General features: G+C 39.9%; 1 protein-coding gene across 1 annotated transcript in view; it reads left to right on the top strand.

Annotated features, from left to right (window-relative positions):
• CLCA1 (chloride channel accessory 1) overlaps positions 1-19,157 on the top strand; it is a 37,856-nt gene extending 18,699 nt beyond the window's left edge. Inside the window, exons 6-14 of the mRNA XM_068966499.1 lie at positions 4,344-4,562; positions 5,113-5,340; positions 9,059-9,233; positions 11,035-11,141; positions 13,777-13,992; positions 15,053-15,314; positions 16,200-16,370; positions 17,733-17,966; positions 18,775-19,157. Coding sequence (XP_068822600.1) covers positions 4,344-4,562; positions 5,113-5,340; positions 9,059-9,233; positions 11,035-11,141; positions 13,777-13,992; positions 15,053-15,314; positions 16,200-16,370; positions 17,733-17,966; positions 18,775-19,157 — 1,995 coding nt within the window. The remainder of the gene's footprint in view (positions 1-4,343; positions 4,563-5,112; positions 5,341-9,058; positions 9,234-11,034; positions 11,142-13,776; positions 13,993-15,052; positions 15,315-16,199; positions 16,371-17,732; positions 17,967-18,774) is intronic.
• The last annotated feature ends 632 nt before the right edge of the window (positions 19,158-19,789 follow it).

Genomic DNA, 19,789 nt, shown 5'->3' with positions numbered 1-19,789 from the left:
TGGAAGTTCACGGTTCACGTATTGCTGAAGACTGGCTTGGAGAATTCCGAGCATTACTTTACTAGCATGTGAGATGAGTGCAATTGTGTGGTAGTTTGAGCATTCTTTGGCATTGCCTTTCTTTGAGACTGGAATGAAAACTGAATTTTTCCAGTCCTGTGGCCACTGCTGAGTTTTCCAAATTTGCTGGCATATTGAGTGCAGCACTTTCATAGCATCATCTTTCAGGATTTGAAATAGCTCAATTGGAATTCCAGCACGTCCACTGGATTTGTTTGTAGTGATGCTTTCTAAGGGCCACTTGACTTCACATTCCAGAATGTCTGGCTCTAGATGAGTGATCACACCATCATGATTATCCGGGTCATGAAGCTCTTTTTTGTACAGTTCTTCTGTGTATTCTTGCCACCTCTTCTTAATATCTTCTGCTTCTGTTAGGTCCATATCATTTCTTTCCTTTATCAAGCCATAATAAAGTCCGAAAATTGTTAGTTTACCATTGTGAGTCAGTGATCATCTGCATTTCTTTCTTTTTAATTTTTATTTTTACTTTATTTTACTTTACAATACTGTATTGGTTCTGCCATACATTGACATGAATCCACACGGGTGTACATGAGTTCCCAAACATGAACCCCCCTCCCATCTCCCACCGCATATCATCTCTTTGGATCATCCCCGTGCACCAGCCCCAAGCATCCTATATCCTGCATCAAACATAGACTGGTGATTCGTTTCTTACATGATAGTATACATGTTTCAATGCCATTCTCCTAAATCATCCCACCCTCTCCCTCTCCCTCAGAGTCCAAAAGTCCGCTCTACACATCTGTGTCTCTTTTGCTGTCTCGCATACAGGGTCATCATTACCATCTTTCTAAATTCCATATATATGTGTTAGTATACTGTATTGGTGTTTTTCTTTCTGGCTTACTTTACTCTGTATAATCGGCTCCAGTTTCATCCATTTCATTAGAACTGATTCAAATGTATTCTCTTTAATGGCTGAGTAATACTCCATTGTGTATATGTACCACAGCTTTCTTATCTATTCATCTGCTGATGGACATCTAGGTTGTTTCCATGTCCTGACTTTTATAAACAGTGCTGCGATGAACATTGGGGTACACATGTCTCTTTCAGTTCTGGTTTCCTCAGTGTGTTTGCCCAGCAGTGCAATTGCTGGGTCATAAGGCAGTTCTATTTGCAATTTTTTAAGGAATCTCCACACTGTTCTTCATAGTGGCTGTACTAGTTTGCATTCCCACCAACAGTGTAAGAGGGTTCCCTTTTCTCCACACCCTCTCCAGCATTTATTGCTTGCAGACTTTTGGATCACAGCCATTCTGACTGCTGTGAAGTGGTACCTCATTGTGGTCTTGATTTGCATTTCTCTAATAATAAGTGATGTTGAGCATCTTTTCATGTGTTTGTTAGCCATCTGTATGTCTTCTTTGGAGAAATGTCTATTTAGTTCTTTGGCCCATTTTTTGATTAAGTCGTTTATTTTTCTGGAATTGAGCTGCATCAGTTGCCTGTATATTTTTGAGATTAGTTGTTTGTCAGTTGCTTCATTTGCCATTATTTTCTCCCATTCAGAAGGCTGTCTTTTCACCTTGCTCATATTTTCCTTTGTTGTGCAGAAGCTTTTAATTTTAATTAGATCCCATTTGTTTATTTTTGTTTTTATTTCCAGAATTCTGGGAGGTGGGTCATAGAGGATCCTGCTGTGATTTATGTCGGAGAGTGTTTTGCCTATGTTCTCCTCTAGGAGTTTTATAGTTTCTGGTCTTACGTTTAGATCCTTAAATCATTTTGAGTTTATTTTTGTGTGTGGTGTTAGAAAGTGATCTAGTTTCATTCTTTTACAAGTGGTTGACCAGTTTTCCCAGCACCACTTGTTAAAGAGACTGTCTTTACTGCATTTCTTAATAATTTATTAAATGACCAACTGGTCATAAACTTGACAAATTATCTTTATTAATGCCAAACATATACATCAGCTAATTTGCACAAACTAAGATAAATGCATCAGTTAAGTGACTTCAGTGCAGAATGCCTCTTATCTTCCCAGTCTTTTACACAAAATTATGTTTTCTTTTTGGAATAAGAGTGTAGTAACTTGCAAGGGTCTATCTATAATAATAAAGTGAAAGTGAATGTTGCTCAGTCATGTCTGACTCTTTGTTATCCCATGGACTGTACAGTTCATGGAATTCTCCAGGTCAGAATACTGGAATGGGTAATCTTTCCCTTCTCCAGGGGATCTTCCCAACCAGGGATCGAACCCAAGTCCCCACATTGCAGGTGGATTCTTTACCAGCTGAGCCACAAGGGAAGCCTTAACAGAGATAAGTTTTTAAAATGTGGTTCACTAAGGCCATCCTTCAGTCTGGCTTTGTAGTTATTTCCAGGATAATTCAGAAACTTCCAAAGGGGGGACTAGATTGTTTTAAATTAGTCACAGTTAAAGGTGATGCACAGTCAGGTTTGGGAGCCTCTGCTTGGGGTTTACAAAAAAGTATTTCAGATTCCCTTGCTAAAAATTAGCTATAATGATAATACAGAAAGTGAAACTGTTAGTTGCTCAGTTGTGTCTGACTCTGCAAATCTATGGACTGTAGCCCACCAGCCTCTTCTGTCCACGTAATTCTCTAGTCAAGAATACTGGAGTGGTTTGCCGTTTCCTACTCCAGGGATGGTCATATGGAAACACTACCAAAACAATCTGAAAAATACAAATAAAGAGAAAAATAAATGTTTTCCAGCTAATGATGACTTTTTACATTACTTGAATCCCAGATATTTAGGATTTTTAATTGAATATAAAACTGTAAAGTCACTGAGAGGAAGAATTAGTTTATACCTTTTTTGTGTACTAAGCCTCCTTTTTAAATCCCCCAAATAAGGAAATGGCAACCCACTCCAGTACTCTTGCCTGGAAGAAAGGGGAAGACACTATCATTTGTTGGCTGTATTTGTATTGTCTATCGCATATGTTCTCCTATAGTTGTTGCCTAGCAACTATTGCCATTCTGTAGATTTTAAAACACCAGTGACATACAGATTGGTAAATGTTATTAAAAAACAACAACAACAACAAACTTAAATTGAGCTTTTATTGTGTATCAGATATGGGGCTAAGTTTTGAGGAAGCAAATTTAATGAGACAGGGTTCTGTTATGGATTAATTTTCATCCATTCAGTAAGTACACTGTAATGTTAAAGGGGCCTGGTTTCAATTTCTTATAGGGTACTGTGAGGTCACAAGGTTGAGTGGAAATTCTTTGTAGAAAGGGTATGAAATGAGAAAACATTTTGAAAATAACTTTTGGGGCTGAAACATGAAGGTAGAGTCCACGAGGCAGAAGACATAGGAAGAACTCCTCGACATAGTGGGAATGGTGAGCAGACACAGAGATATATAAACAGTCTGGCAACCTTTAGCACTTATAGGCTGCAATAGGGAAAATTAGAGCCTTGGGACACACAGCCGGCGCGAGGATAGACAGTGAAGTGAAGTAGTCTGGATTGTAGTGTGTGAGCAATGATGAGCCGCAAAAAGATATTAAGTACAGGAATAAGAAGGACTATGTCCCTGGTAGCTGTGGAGTAGAGCAGTATGGAAAAGTCAGATAGGAGACTCCAGTAATTGAGGGAGGGACCATGAGGGCTTGAATGATGGACACTCCATTGGAGAAGGAAAAAAGGTGATGTACTAGAAAGAGAGTGAAATGTATTGATGGTGTTATTTTGTAGAGGAAAGAAGGAAGGAAACCCGTTTCCTGATTTAGGTGGCTGAATAGATAGTGGTGACATCAAGTTAGGAAATGCTTGGTGATGAAGAGGGGCAGAGTCAAAGGAAAGGTGATGTGTTCCGTTATGAACACCTGAGGTTGAGGATCCTGTGGGACATCGAACTGGATTTTGGAGAGAGCTGGAATGTTTGGTATCGAAAGTTGAAACACAAGGTATTTATAAATCACTTGGAAGTAAGAAAGTGAGCAGGAAGTGCAGGGAATGGAGGGAGAAAATGGTACCAGTGGAGAAACGTTGAGATATAGGTGGCTTGAGGATACTGGTGATTGCTTGCAATGGCAAATTTGAGAAATAGGAGGGAAGCTAAGGACAGGCAAATAGATTCTTAGGAGCACAAAGGGTCCAATGAGGTCAAAGACATGTTTTGAAATAGAAGCTCTGAATTTTCACTGCGATTTTCCCCAAGGTAGACTGAGAAGGAGGGGACACAAATGTAAATCTACATTTAAAATATTTTAATCAAATTATTAAAGATTTTAACAAGTAATTTACTGTTATCTATATCATTTTACTGACAATTTTAGGTGGTTAAATTCTGTACAGAAAAAAATCACAATAAAGAAGCCCCAAACCAGCAAAACACAAAATGCAATCGCCGAAGCACATGGGAAGTGATCCAAGATTCAGAGGATTTTAAAACAACAACTCCTATGACAACACAGCCACCCAAGCCCACCTTCTCATTGCTGCAGATTGGACAAAGAATTGTGTGTTTAGTCCTTGATAAGTCTGGAAGCATGACGGTAAGTTCACGGGGTCTTGGTCTTCTGGATGCTCATCTCATATCTCTATATGATATGGTCTAGACCACATCTTGGAACTGGCTGTGAATAAACACAACCCCAAAGGTCAGAATAGTTACAAGCATAATACTTCCATCAGAAAAGGCCACTTACACTCTATTCAACAAAAATTCAGCATCAAGTGTCTCACTTGCCAAATAGCTTTCAATTTGTGAGCAAAGATCTGATGAACTGTATAGAATTAACCTTTTTTATGTTTTCCTGACAATATGTCCACAACATTTATAAAACTATTTCTAGCGCATTGAACTAATGAACTAAAGCCAAACCTGGATTTAGCTTTTAGAGTTACTTATACAAAAGCCCTGAAATTGTATCCAAATATACTACTAAATATAAAGGAGAAATTTTCCTCCATAGAAGGATGTGCCTTGAGTAAGCTTGTTATTTACTCTGCACTGAGGCAACTACCTCCAAATTCCCTCTGATCTGTTGTCAGTCTGCCAGTCCAAACCTAACCTGACTGCTTTTCTTCTGCTTTTCCATTTAGATCGGTAACCGCCTTAAACGACTGAATCAAGCAGGCAAACTCTTCCTTCTGCAGACGGTTGAGCAAGGGTCCTGGGTCGGGATGGTGACGTTTGACAGTGCTGCCTATGTACAAAGTGAACTTGTACAGATAAACAGTGCCACTGAAAGAGACACGCTCACCAAAAGCTTACCCACAACAGCCTCAGGAGGAACATCCATCTGCTCTGGGCTTCAATCAGCATTCACTGTGAGACAAGTTCCCCTATCATGGTTTGCCGATGTTTACAACTTCTGTCTCCTAAGAAATTGCCTTCTCCAGTATTTCTATGCATGCCTCGTGTCTAGCTGAATTAGACAACCAAGGGCAGAGCAAGGGTCCAGATGGTGCAGACACAGGCCCCCGAAACTATCGTTAACTAATTCATTCACACTTTTGTGTTTTTCTGCATCTGTGCATTCACGCTTTTCTGCTTCCGTTTGAAACATTCCTGGTGTTACTTCTACATGCCGGGCACTGCAACGTGCCAGGCGTTAAGAGTACCATGAGGGCCAAACATGCCACACCTGCTGTCATGGAGCTTAAAATCTTACTGGGGGAAGATTCTTTAACCTCATAGTCAGACAAATAAGTGTATAATCATATACTAATGTATGCTATGATAAAAGGTATACAGGGACATAAAAGAATATCTTCTCTGAAGAAAAAAGTAAACTTCGAGTTATGGTTAAATATTGAAGTAGCGTAACATTGCAAAGTTTTGGGTATATAAGACCTCTTTTTGGGCAAGCAAATGGTTTAAGTTTGAAATAGGAGGGCTTAGGAACTGCGAGTCTAACTGTATTAGGGATGTATCCAAAGATCCCATCTGAATATCCAATCATGTCACCCCTCTACTTAGGTCTCAATTTCTCCCCATTTTCAACGAAGCTAAGTAAAATTTCTCAATCTAATATTTAATTTATTTTATAATATAGCCCCTACCTACCTTTCCAGGCTTAAGTACCTGGGACTCTCTTCCAGATATTTATGCTTACGCAAATTAGAGTACCTTTGCCAGCAGTTTCCACGCTTTTGCCCAGCCAGTTCATATTTAATTTTTCATCCCTCCTCTGTATCTCTAATCATACTCTTCCTTCACATATCCATCACAGACACTATCTATTTCTTGACATCTTTCCTGATCCTTTCAACTGTATAGAGTTTCTCTTTCTGAATCCTATGAACTTGTTTTCTGCTTTTAAAAATATCTCAAGAGTTTTAGCTTTTCTGTCTTCTTTCCTGTCATGTCCCTTGCTCAAACAAAACTTGTTTCAAGATATGAACTATCTTTTAACTTCTGGCACAATATCTTTTATATAGGAGGTTCTCAATAAATAAAATTAAATTAAGCTATTTGATTATATCAGATGCTTAAGTAATCCAAACATAAATTATGATATTCTATATCTATTAGAGGCTATTTAGTTCCATGAAATAAGTAATAGGAGGCTGAGAGAAGCTGGCTGGTCTAAGGTCTCAGAATCTCTGCAGTGTCTTGGGAAAGTCTACCCTCTGCCTGCTTGGGGCACAACACATCAATGGGGCTATTCCCGATTTCCAAGCAGCAGCAGGAATATTTAGTTTTCAGCTCACATGTTTCATGTTGACAGTGAACTCAAGCATTCCCTCATATGCAGTCTGACCCTCTGGCCCTTCTATTCCACCTTGAAGATCAGTTCCCTAGAAGTGGATTTTATAGCATACACAGTCAGCTTCAAAACCCTTCTCCAGATGCCTTTGTGCACCTGGGTTCTCTTGCCTCTGCCACTCACCCACACACTTTGGTTAAAGAAGCAAGTAAGGGAGGGAAACTGACACTGAAATCACTGACCTGTCTACAGAACTCATGGTATACAAGACTCGAGGGGAAATGATTAATACCAGATGGCCCGATGGTGAAGAGGGAACTTCTGGTTCTGCATTTCCCACTGCAGTGGGTGAGAGTATGTGAGGCACACAGTTGGAATTTAGATGCTCCTCCTGCCATGCAGAGCCCAGGTATGGGGTGGGAGGAGCTTGTGTATGACCACAGGGTAATGAGGCAAAGGGCCTTGGATCCTTCCCTGTCTCAAGTTCCCTGCTGGCCCCTGGTGAGGACCCTGGTCAGGTATGGCAGTGCTATCTGTTGAGCTGGGGCCACTGGACTTTACTTGTTTTCCTAGCTTGATCAGTGCCCATTGGTTTTCCACCAGCTGACTCACCACACTCTGGCTCTCAATGCTGGAGCACAGCCCTGAGCACCCCATGTCCTGCATCTAGCCCTTGGGAGGTTGCACACCCCTTAGCTTCTAGAACAAGATAAATTGTCCTCTTGCCTGCCAATTCTCAAGTCAGCTGATTTCCATTTCCCCTATGGATACTTGCAGACTTCTGCATGTCCCTGACACACGGCAATGATAGGGAGTGGGACAAGGGAATCCAAATTGAGCCATTTCTCTGGCCTCTCAGGGGCTTCTCTGGTGGCTCAGATAGTAAGGAATCTGCCTGCAATGCAGGAGACCTGGGTTCAATCCCTGGGTTGTAAAGATCCCTAGGAGAAGGAAATGCCAACCCACTCCAGTATACTTGCCTGGAGAATCCCATGGACAGAGCAGCCTGGTGGGCTGCAGTCCATAGAGTCAAAAGAGTCAGACATGACTGACTGAGCCCTGCAGCTTGGTCAGACTGGGCTCCGGGGCTCCTGGGCTCCAGGCTTCCTCACATGACAGCAATCAGAGTTCTGCCTTCATCCTTTGTGGAGCAGCCCCCTCTCAAAAGGAGTGGGGCAGAAGTCTCCTCTGCTTTCAGCTTCTCTTTTAACCTACATCAAGTTTCTTCCCTTTCTGAGAGTCTGGTCCAGAGACTGGAGTTACTTAGAATTACTTGTTTCCTCTACGTCTGAGTCTCCCTTCCTCTTTTTAAGGGAAGGTGAACTCTTGCCTTCCTCTTCATAAACATTATGATTTTTATCTGATTTTCTTTCTTATCCAATATTGGCACAAGGTAACTTTTCTATAGCACATAAAAAACATAATCTGTGTCCACCAGGAATAGTTGAGACATAGGTGTCATAAGACAATTAGGAACTAGGGACTAATAAGAGCAAAATGTTTTGCTTTCATCAAAGGGGATATTAAAAATTTTAGTAATTCATGTGAACTGCTGCTGCTGCCAAGTTGCTTCAGTCGTGTCCGACTCTGTGCGACCCCATAGATGGCAGCCCACCAGGCTCCCCCGTCCCTGGGATCCTCCAGTCAAGAACACTGGAGTGGGTTGCCATTTCCTTCTCAAATGCATGAAACTGAAAAGTGAAAGTGAAGTCACTCAGTCGTGTCCAACTCTTAGCGACCCCATGGACTGCAGCCCACCCGGCTCCTCCATCCATGGGATGTTCCAGGCTAGAGTACTGGAGTGGGGTGCCATTGCCTTCTCCACATGTGACCTGAGAACTGGCCAATCAGAACCAAGGCCAGCCATGAACAGCTGGAATGGTAAGACTGCTGAATACCAGGCAAGCTAAAATCTTCCATGAGTCTAATATGATAATAGTAATATATTAGTCCCCATTATTATCCCTATTAAATGAGGATAGTTTCTGAAGTTAACTTGGAACCTCTGAAAGCCTGTCAAGGAGACATCATGTGAAGGAAACTAGAAGACCCTTCTTTCCTGAATCCCTAGAGCTGTCCATCCCTGGGACTGCCCTGTATCCCACCTTACTGAGCCTTCTCTGCAACAGGCTAACCAAGGGAAAAAAGCATTGTCAAGTTCCATGAATCTTGCTAATTTGTAATTGTATCACTGCAAGACAGAGAGATATTTGACCATTCCCAGACACTTTTGTTTATTCCCTCTAGAATTTCTCTTCTCGTTCCCTTTAATTGCAGTTTTCCCAATACTTTGGCTACCCTGAGTGTGACAACTCATGCCTGAATTATGTCCTTAGGTGATTAAGAAGAAATATCCAACAGATGGAGCTGAAATCGTCTTACTGACCGATGGGGAGGACAACACTATAAGTGCATGCTTTGATGAGGTGAAACAAAGTGGAGCCATCATCCACACAGTTGCCCTGGGGCCATCTGCAGCGCAGGAACTAGAGGAGATGTCGAAAATGACAGGTGAAGGGTGACCTGCAGAGTCCCGCTGCGTTTTCTCTCCCACTGGACTTTGAGCTCCAGGGCACTGGGCAGTAGGGGAAGGGTAGAGCGAGGAGATATGGGATTATCCTACTGACCAATCAGCTGCCCTTTCCCGCAAATGACTTTAGAACTGGCTCCACTCATTTATTCTAATGCCTTGTTTCTAGGATTAGGGCAGTCTGGAGAAGATGGGACCAGCACACCACGCACGACTCTCTTCCCAGACACCTTATGAAGATTGGAAAGAATCTAATAGGTTAACTAGGAGCTATTCACTTCCAGTTGGCAGCTGACCAAGAGACCCTGGGGAGACAAAGGACAAGCCACTAACTATATAATACATGATACAAGTGCTGTGTTAGTAATAGAGGGTACAGTGAGCACAAAGAAGGGAGCCTAGACTTCATCTGGGGAGGAAGTGTACAGGAAGGTGACATCTGAACTGGGACTTGAACAAGAAGTAGCAGGGGAGAAACAAAGTGCCTGCTGAACCACACAGAAGGTCACTCCGAAAACATAGAACGTAATGCAGTTTCTTTGTAAAACATTCAGACACTGTGCTGCACCTTCCATATGCACATGCTTAAAATAGATCCCACCTGAACTATTCTTCAGCAGAGTGGGTTTTTATTACTTTAAATTTGTTTAACCTAGGGTCAGAATTATGGATATCAATTGCTGAGTTGTCCTCTGAGCCAGCTAAAACAACAGACTGTTTGCTCCTAACCGTGTTTGTCTTATGCTGGGATTCCTAGAAGCAGAGCCTGAGAAAGGGATTTGGGCGCGTGTGATTTACAGAGGGAGAGCTCTCAGGTGAAAGGGGCGGTAGGGACCGAGATCAGGCTGGGGAAGAAGCTAAGCACAAATGTGAATTAGGAGGCCGGCTGAAGCCTGACCTCACAGGAGGCTCTGGATCTAGAACTGCAAAGCAGATTTGGTCCAGTCTTCAAAGACAGACCATCGTACTACTGTGTCCATCAGTCAGTGGTTAGAAAATGTCAGGGCAGGGCAGGGGTGAGTGGGGCATGCTGTTCTTTAGCTAGGGTGGCCCCATTCTGTAAGGCAGTTTTCTGGAAAGGAGGCAGCATATGCTGTTTGGCTAACACTCAGAGCTGCTGGGGAGAGATGCGCTAGTCTAGATAAGGGGATCTGGGTGGGGCACCAAGAGGATGACCAAAACACTCTCCTCAGATTTTAGACGTCACTAAGAGTTTAAAAGTGCCTTAACATCAACTATCTTAGTTACACCTGTTCAAAATAGGTGTAGACTACATGGCTGGTATATCATCTTATGTTTACTACGTATAACACTTTTCTATAACCATCACTTGTCAGTTATTTCTTGCTGCTGTAACATACACATTTTTTTCTGATTTAAGAGAAAATTTCAAAGTCAAGCTCGCTAAGATTATGTGTAAAATAAGAATAAATCAATACACTTGCAGTGAGGCTTAATGGCTCGTATGAAAGTGCATGACCTTTAAAACACAAGATGTATATTACTAGTTTTGGTCTATTGGAGATTCTTAACTGCTTTTCAGAGGGCTGAAGCAGCCAAATGATGATGCTGCTGGAGGATTTGTTTAGTAGGATTAAAATATATTTAATAGTATCAGCTTCTGAGTTAATCTGGATACCTATTTAATGTTAATCTATTAATATTAATGCTTTAATAGCACAAAAGAGTAAGTATTTTGTGTATTTTATCTTAACAATTGCTAAAATGTTGCAAATATTTGTTTTCTAGAAAATAACTTCTGATAACATAATTGCATTCTAGGAGGTTTGCAGACATATGCTTCAGATCAGGTTCAGAACAATGGCCTCATGGATGCTTTCGCGGCCCTTTCATCAGGAAACAAAGCTGTCTCCCAGCGCTCCATTCAGGTCAGAGTTCCTCCTCAGTTTTTCATGTTTGTTAAAAACCATAGCCAAGATAGGGAATTTCATGGTTATGAGTTTTAAGTTCCACATTCCTCTAGTAATGAATTAAAATTAAAATAGAAGCTTCAGCCTGATATTAGCCATTATTTCTAAAATGCAACAGTATTCCTTTAAACAAGGCAATCAGTGCTTCTAATTTGGAAACATTACTAAGTGACTTACTCTTAGAAACCATCAACATAAAATGTAATGGGTCCAAGAATTCTTTTTTAACATATGTTAACAAGCACCCATAGCAATATAATTGGCCCAGAATTGTCTTCGGAGTAGATCATCTCAATATAAATTATCTGGAACAACTGTTCAGGGATTACTTGGTCTTTTTTTCCATTACCTCAACTCCCTGATATTTGTCAAGATTTTCCTATAAAGAGTGGAAAGTGATTTGTACTGTGAAAAGCCCATGTGGTCAGTCCAGACACCTGGATCCTGTTCCTGGATCTGTCATTAACTGTGACCATGGGCAAAGAATTTCACCTCTCTGGACTCAAGTTCTCAGCTAGACATGAACCAGAAAACTTCTGCAGTCCCTTCTGGTTCTAGAATTTCAAGAAAACAGAATTTTCTTTCAAAAGTCTTGGGACAATAAAAAATGGACAAATATATTAAGCGCTCTTTCCTAATGGCTGTAAAAATTATTCATGTGAATCTTTAAACCAGAGAGAGTGAACAATCAGCACCACACCGGTGTGAGTTGTAACTTTTATTGTGAATGAAAGTAAAAATAATGTAAATCAAAGGCAAATAATGACCTATTCTACATCACAGGGAATTCTAATCAATAGTCTGTAATGGCCTATGTGGGAAAAGAATCTATAGGTGCTTCTCTGGTGGCTCAGTGGCAAAGAATCTGTCTGCAATGCAGGAAACATGAATTCAATCCCTGGGTTAGTAAGAACCCCTGGAGAAGTAAATGGCAACCCACTCTAGTATTCTTACCTGGAAAATGCCATGGACAGAGGAGCCTGGAGGGTTATAGTCCATGGGGTCACAACAGAATTAGGAACTAAACACAACATAGGTGTATGTGTGACTGATTCACTTTGCTCGACTCCTAAAACTAACACAACACTGTGAATCAACTATACTCCAATAAAAAATTTTTTAAAGCCAAATAATGTCAGATTTCAAAGCAGTAGGCTTTTTAGTTTATCAGCGTAGCATTTATTCAGTCAAAGAATATAGCAGTTACACTCATTTACTAGTTCAGATTTAGAATATTAAACCCAACAGCCTGATTTGAACACAGGAGAAGTGTGTCTTAGAAAAGTAATTAAACTGATTAATGGGCAAGTTCACAGTCAGGCAGTTTCTGCCCATTATTTTTATATTTAAGAAACCTAAAAGGGAGGGAGATTGAGACATGAGTAGGACTCATTTCCCTACCTGTCATAAGAACAACATCTAAGGGCTCCTTGCTTTCTTCACGTCTTAGATCATAATCTATTTTCAAAACTAGAAAGTTGGGCTCGATGACCAGACCATCCTATCTTCTAACAGATATTTGTTTAAAGACCATAAATAATTAACTAGAGATAATCCCGAAAAATCATACTTTCTACAAAGTCTGGTTAGCCCTTCCCTACTTCAACCCTGCTCTACTGCTCCTTCATTCTTCTCCAGATAACAAATCAGCCTTGGGCACTGACTTATTTCACTTACCTTCACAGGGACTGCAATAATAATCGACCTAGGACTTAGTTATTTGCAAGTCAAACAATCCAGATGTGGGTTGAAATAAGTCCTGGTTAGTCCCCGTAAGGGTTTAAGTCCAGTAATAAGATGAGATGTACAGTATGCTGGTAGGTATCAAGCAAAACACACTGCGAGGACATCGAAGGATTGATGGAAACAAGATCCACTCACAGATTAGAGAATGAAACTAGGGTTTCTGGGGAAGGATGGGAGGAGGGATAGTTAGAGAGTTTGGGATTGACATGTACACACTGCTATATTTAAAATGAACCTACTGTATAGCACATGGAACTCTGTTCCATGTTATGTGGCACCCTGGATGGGAGGGGAGTTTGGGGGAGAATGGGTACACGTGTATGTATGGCTGAGTCCCTTCATTGTTCACCTGAAACCATCACACCATTGTTCGTTAATTGGCTATACCCCAATACAAAATTGAAAGTTTTCCAAAAAAAAGATACTGTGGGAGATCAAAGGAGGGACAGATTATTCTTTGCTGGTGAGATGGACATCAAGTGACTTTGAAATTGAATTTTGAAGGGTAGGTAAGGCTTAGACAAATGGAGATGAATGCATAGATTTCCAGGAAAAGCAGAGATTGTGGTAGTCAGAGAGTCAGAGATTCATGAAGATCATAAGAGCAAGTGGTCTTGTTTGGGTGTCAGAATCAATATTATGGGAGCTAAGGCTGGAAAAGTCATTCATGACTGGATCGTTAAAAACAAGAATTGGATCATAATAGGTACTAAACATCAAACCAAGTTCTTAGGTACCACTGAAGTCTTTTTAATGGGGTGATTAATAGTTGGAGGCAAAATGGAAGCTATTATGTGATGGGACCTGTATTCTCCAGAAAATAAAGAATTGTATACTTACTTTACAGCTTGAGAGTAGGGGATTAACCCTCCAGAACGGTCAGTGGATGAATGGCACAGTGATTGTGGACAGCACTGTGGGGAAAGACACTTTGTTTCTCATCACTTGGACAACTGATCTTCCCCAAATCCTTCTCTGGGATCCCAGTGGAAACAAACAAGATGGCTTTGTAGTAGATACAAACACCAAAATGGCCTACCTCCAAATCCCAGACATTGCCAAGGTATGAGCTCATCTTTTTTCCTTTTCACAGTTTGATAAGATAAAATAAAATTTTTACAGAATAATCACAGCTTTTTAAATGATAGTGGTTGCTTAAAAAAAAAAAAAAAGAGTGTTGAATGAAAGAGAACAAGGAAAAAACTCCATTCAGTGGAAATCACTCAGTGTGACAAGTCTCTTCAGTTCAGTTGTTCAGTTGTGTCTGACTCTTTGCAACCCCATGGACTGCAACATGTGAGGCTTCCCTGTCCATCACCAACTCCTGGAGCTTACTCAAACTCATGTCTATCAAGTCAGTGATGCCATCCAACCATCTCATCCTCTGTCATCCCCTTCTCCTCCTGCCTTCAATCTTTCCCAGCATCAGGGTCTTTTCCAATGAATCAGTTCTTCACATCAGGTGGACAAAGTATTGGAGTTTCAGCCTCAACATCAGTCTTTCCAATGAATACTCAGGACTGATTTCCTTTATAATGGACTGGTTGGATCTCCTTGCAGACCTAGGGCCTCTCAAGAGTCTTTTCCAACACCATAGTTCAAAAGTATCAATTCTTTGGTGTGCAGCTTTCTTTATAGTCCAACTTTAACACCCATACATGACCACTGGAAAAACCATAGCCTTGACTAGTTGGACATTTGTTGGCAAAGTAATGCCTCTGCTTTTTAATATGCTGTCTAGGTTGGTCATAGCTTTAGTGAAGAAAAAGGAAATCGGCGATATTTTCTCCAGGTATTAAAAGGAGAACCTTCAAATTACACAGCAGCTGATACTTTGGCATAATGAAAACTATTTCCTCTATTGATCCTACTCTTGAGAAACCAATGCTATGATAAGGACACGACTTTCAAACCTCATTTTTCCCAACTAGAATTTTCTTGGCAGTAAGAACCATGTGATTAGTCCAAACATACCAAAGTTTCCCTTGACTAAGAGAATATGAAAAACCTTAGATCTACTTGTAATGTACTTATATCAGATGAGCTCTTCCTATAGTTGGCACTGAAGTCAGGTCTGTCACTGAAATTTATTAACTGGAAATGTCTCCATTTTTTTTGGCTAGATTGGCATTTGGAAATACAGCCTACAAGCAAGTTCCCAAACCCTGACTTTGACTGTCACCTCCCGTGCATCAAGTGCTACTTTGCCTCCAGTTACAGTGACCTCTAAAGTGAATAAAGACACAGGCAAATTCCCTAGCCCTATGGTAGTTTATGTAAAGATTCACCAAGGAACCAAGCCAATTCTCAGGGCCAAGGTCACAGCCCTGATAGAATCAGTGGATGGGAAAACAGCTACCTTGGAATTACTGGACAACGGAGCAGGTAACCACCCCAGGAACTGGACACATTTTTCTTTTCCAGGAAACAACCAAGCAACAGCAGGAGGGCATAATGCGGTGAGGAGTCCAGCACTGGGGTTGTGGTTGGGAGAGCTCTCTGCCTCCCTACAACTCCTATATTTTAAAATGTTGGGAAACATGAGAAGGGCTTGCCTTTAGCTTCTATAAAGTGCAAAAAAGTTGTCAGTGGGCATTCCAACCCTCTCAGAAAAGGAAAGGAGGAAAATTAATAGCTATTTTGTGTTAGGAGTTTGTGATAGATGGATAGATAGATCGATCTGCATTTCTTATCTTCACCACACACCTTTGAGGTATTATGATCCCTATATTACAGATGAAGAAAGAGGCTTTAACATTTGGAAAGCAGCAGAGATGGATTCAAGTATTGTTATATGTGACTCTCCTATCTATGTGAATTCTATATTATCTTGCCCAAAGTGAAAAGTCTATTATTTTTATATTTAAGATGTCTAACAGGGTGAAGAAAAAGAAAATTCTACATTTATTTTAGAACTTGACTATTTACTATAAAACAAGTAACTTTATTAAAACAAATTCTGTAAATGAATTTTCTACCTAAACCTATCCTTGGTAAAAGTCATAAATTTTGAGAAAATAATCATACAACACTTTTTTTCTCACCAGTAACATACAGTAAATCAATTCAGTTCAACAGATACTTATTGAGTAGTTACTTTGTGCTATGTTGGATTTAACAGAAACACATGACTTGATCTCTGATTTCAAAAAGAAAGACAATTCAAGAGGACAAGATGTATGCATCTGAAATTACACACACACGAAGTGGTAAAAGAAGTATACCTCATCTAACTCAGTCAGATCTTAATTCCTTCATTTCTCTGTCAAGGTGCTGATGCTACTAAGGATGATGGTATCTATTCAAGGTATTTTACAGCTTATGATACAAATGGTAGATACAGTGTAAAAGTGTGGGCTTTGGGAGGAGTCAACACAGCCTCTCAGACGGTATCATCCCAGCAGAATGGAGCCATGTACATACCTGGCTGGATTGAGAATGGTGAGTAATCTATAACAACATCCTAAGCTTGAGTTAAAGGCTTGGAATCAAGGGAAAACCAAAACCAGAGGAGAGAATGGTGCAGAATTAAATCAGTTTCTCAACCTTGCCATTACTGACATTTTGGTCACATAAGTCTTTATTGTGGAGGGCTGTCCTGTGCCTTGTGAGGTGTTTAGCAACACTTCTGGCCTCTATTTACTAGACATCAGAAGCAGCCCTCACAGACATGACAATCAAACATATGTCCAGACATCATTCACTGTTCTCTAGGCAACAACATAGCACCTAGTTAAGCCATCGGATTGAGTATAGATTTTGACCGCCTTGGTTCAATTCCAGCCTTCTACCAGATAAAGTATTTCAGGTACTCTCTTGAGCTTTGTCTGCCTCACTTGTAAAATAGGTAATAATAGTAAATACCTCATAGAATGGTTATGATGAATAAAGAAGAAAATGCATCTAAATAAGCTATTGCTGGTAAACAAGAACCCCACTGATTGAACAGGTCAGGGATTTTTAGAATTTCAGGATGACTTTTATGCAAATTTTCAGCAAGAATGTGAAGCAAATTGGAATTGCTACATTAACTAGATTTCCATGCATTCATTGAGAAAATCAAGTCTTTCAAAAGCACACAATTTTAGAACCCCCAACGTAAAACATTGTGTGAGAAACTACAATCTAATAAGAAAGATAAAACACAAATATGGAGAGGAAGAGAAAAATTCAAAGAATAAATAATCAAGGCAATTCTTGAATCCCAGCCAAATGATTAAGAAATAAATAGGAAAGACAAGAAAACCCACAGTATTACCTAGGTGGGAGAGACTGTTTGAGGAAGTCTGAGAAGGTTTAAAGCAGAGCTAGCATTTAAACTGATGGTGTGGCAGGTTAAGATTAGGATGAGGTAGTAGGGTAGCAACAGCATAGGATAAGGTGGGAGGTGGAAGGGAGGTTCAAGAGGGAAGGGATTTATGTATACCTATGGCTGATTCATGTTGACATACAGCAGAAACCAACACAATATTGTAAAGCAACTATCCTCCAATTTAAAATTAAACACACACACACACACACAAAATAAATTCCAGGACACGTGTATTTATAAAAAACAAATTGTGGAAGCTATCCCACTAAATATCTAGGAAATAAATATATGTGAGATAAAGAACTATGATTCTCTTTGCTTTTTCCCCTGTGATGTGACCTGATTTGGGAGCTTTACAACAAATAAAGTAAGTTTTGCGTGTTGGAAGAAAGAAGGGAAATGTAAGAAGAGGGCAACTCAATGACAAATCAGAGAGAAGTATAGCAATTTCATGGTGTTATCTGTCTTAACTGAGGAATTTTTTAATGCAGGTGAAGTAAAATGGAATCCACCAAGACCTGAAATTAACAAGGATCAAGGCAAGCAAGTATGTTTCAGCAGAACATCCTCAGGAGGTTCATTTGTGGCCACCGATGTTCCAAACGCCCCCATACCTGATCTCTTTCCGCCGTGTAAAATCACTGACCTGAAGGCAAAAATCCAAGGGGACGAACTCATTAATCTGACTTGGACAGCTCCTGGGGATGATTATGATCATGGAAGAGGTAAGCTGAATGTGGTATGGACCCTGTAAAGGAGTTTAGCAGCCAAGCAGAGGGGCAGAGGGTGGGAGGCAGGCAGGTGTGCTGTGATGCATGTTGAGGGCAGAAGGCAGGAGGGACCTGGGATGTCCTCTGAAATGACAGTTTAAGACTTTTAAACATGAGAAGTATGGAATCTGAACAACTGGCCTATATAGGTATAAGATATTTCAAACAGGAATAGGCAATCCTCAGGTTTTTTTCTGAAATCTTGCCAAGCTGTGCTTTAATAGACCTCATTTTCAGTAATGTCTCTTGGGGAGAACTGGGAATAGAGCATAGATACTGTGGAGCAGAGCTGTCCTTTGGAAGAAACCTCAGATTTTTTCTCTCAAAGTATGGTCTGTGGATTGCAGCATGGGCATCACATGAATGCTAGTTAGAAGTGTAGAACTGGGTCTACTGAACCAGAATCTGCATTTTAAGATCCCTGGATGATGTGTGTGTACATTCAAGTTTGGGAAGCACAAATAATAAAATAATAAGCAGTGATTATCTCCTCTCTCAGTCAGATGCTATGGCCAGAAATAATTACCTAGGCTTTAAGTCAAGCCTGATCCAGTTTTACATTTATCACTCTGTCAGAATACAAAAGGGCACAGGATATAAAAATTAAACTGTAAAAAAAAAGATACTAGTGCTTATAAAAATGGACCATCAGTTTCATTTATTCATTGGTATATTATAGGATGGAGATATTATTTCTAACAGATTTTTTAAAACTTTGACTTGAGGATTACAAATCATATCCTTTTTTTAAATTATGTTTTAGCTGACAAGTACATCATTAGAATAAGCACAAATATTCTTGAGCTCAGAGACAAGTTCAATGAATCGCTTCAAGTGAACACTACTGATCTCATCCCAAAGGAGGCCAACTCAGAAGAAGTCTTTGTGTTTAAACCAGAAACCATCACTTTTACAAATGGCACGGATCTCTTCATTGCTATACAGGCTGTTGATAAGGTCAGCCTGAAGTCAGAAATCTCCAACATTGCACAAGTATCTTTGTTTATTCCCCCAGAGATTCCTCCAGAGAAACCAAGTCCTTCTCTTCCTTGTCCTGATATTAATATCAACAGCACCATTCCTGGTATTCACATTTTAAAAATTATGTGGAAGTGGCTAGGAGAATTACAAATTTCCTTGGGCTGAGTTTTCCTGAGATAAATCATTCATCCTTATTTTGATTATAAAAATTTATAAAATGTATTTTAGATTTCCTGTATGAGGCAATTTAATGAAATAAAATACTAAAAACTGGATACACATGCATAAAAAGTATGTATTCAAATCCAAAAATTTAATCATTGCTCACTTATTATTTGAGTACAGAAAGAAGGGGTGCTTGCATCAATAAATGGAAATATGTTTAATTTGATTTGAGGAACTTTGCCAGTTATAAAAGAACATGTAATTACATTGAAATATACCAGAAATGACCAACTAGGTCAAACTATTTAAATATAAAAGGCATGTTCAATATTATATAGCAACATAAATGGGAAAAGAATTTGAAAATGAATAGGTACATGAATATGTATAACTGAATTACTTTACTGTACATCTGAAACTAACACATTGCTAATCATCTATACTCCAAAACAAAATAAAAAGTTAAAAATAAATAAATATAAAATTCATGACTTGTTATAGAAGAGATTTGGACCAACATTACCAGGATTCTTTTTCTCTAGATTTGGGCAAAGATGATGCGTTTCAGAAAGAGATTGCATTGTAGCTTCCCTGGTGGTTCATCTGGTAAAGAATCCTCCTGCAACACAGGA

Source organism: Capricornis sumatraensis, chromosome 2 (genome assembly GCF_032405125.1).
Source record: "Capricornis sumatraensis isolate serow.1 chromosome 2, serow.2, whole genome shotgun sequence".
Classification (NCBI taxonomy): Eukaryota; Metazoa; Chordata; class Mammalia; order Artiodactyla; family Bovidae; genus Capricornis; species Capricornis sumatraensis.
Note: the sequence above shows the minus strand (reverse complement) of the source record. Positions and strands in the feature narration are given on the sequence as shown.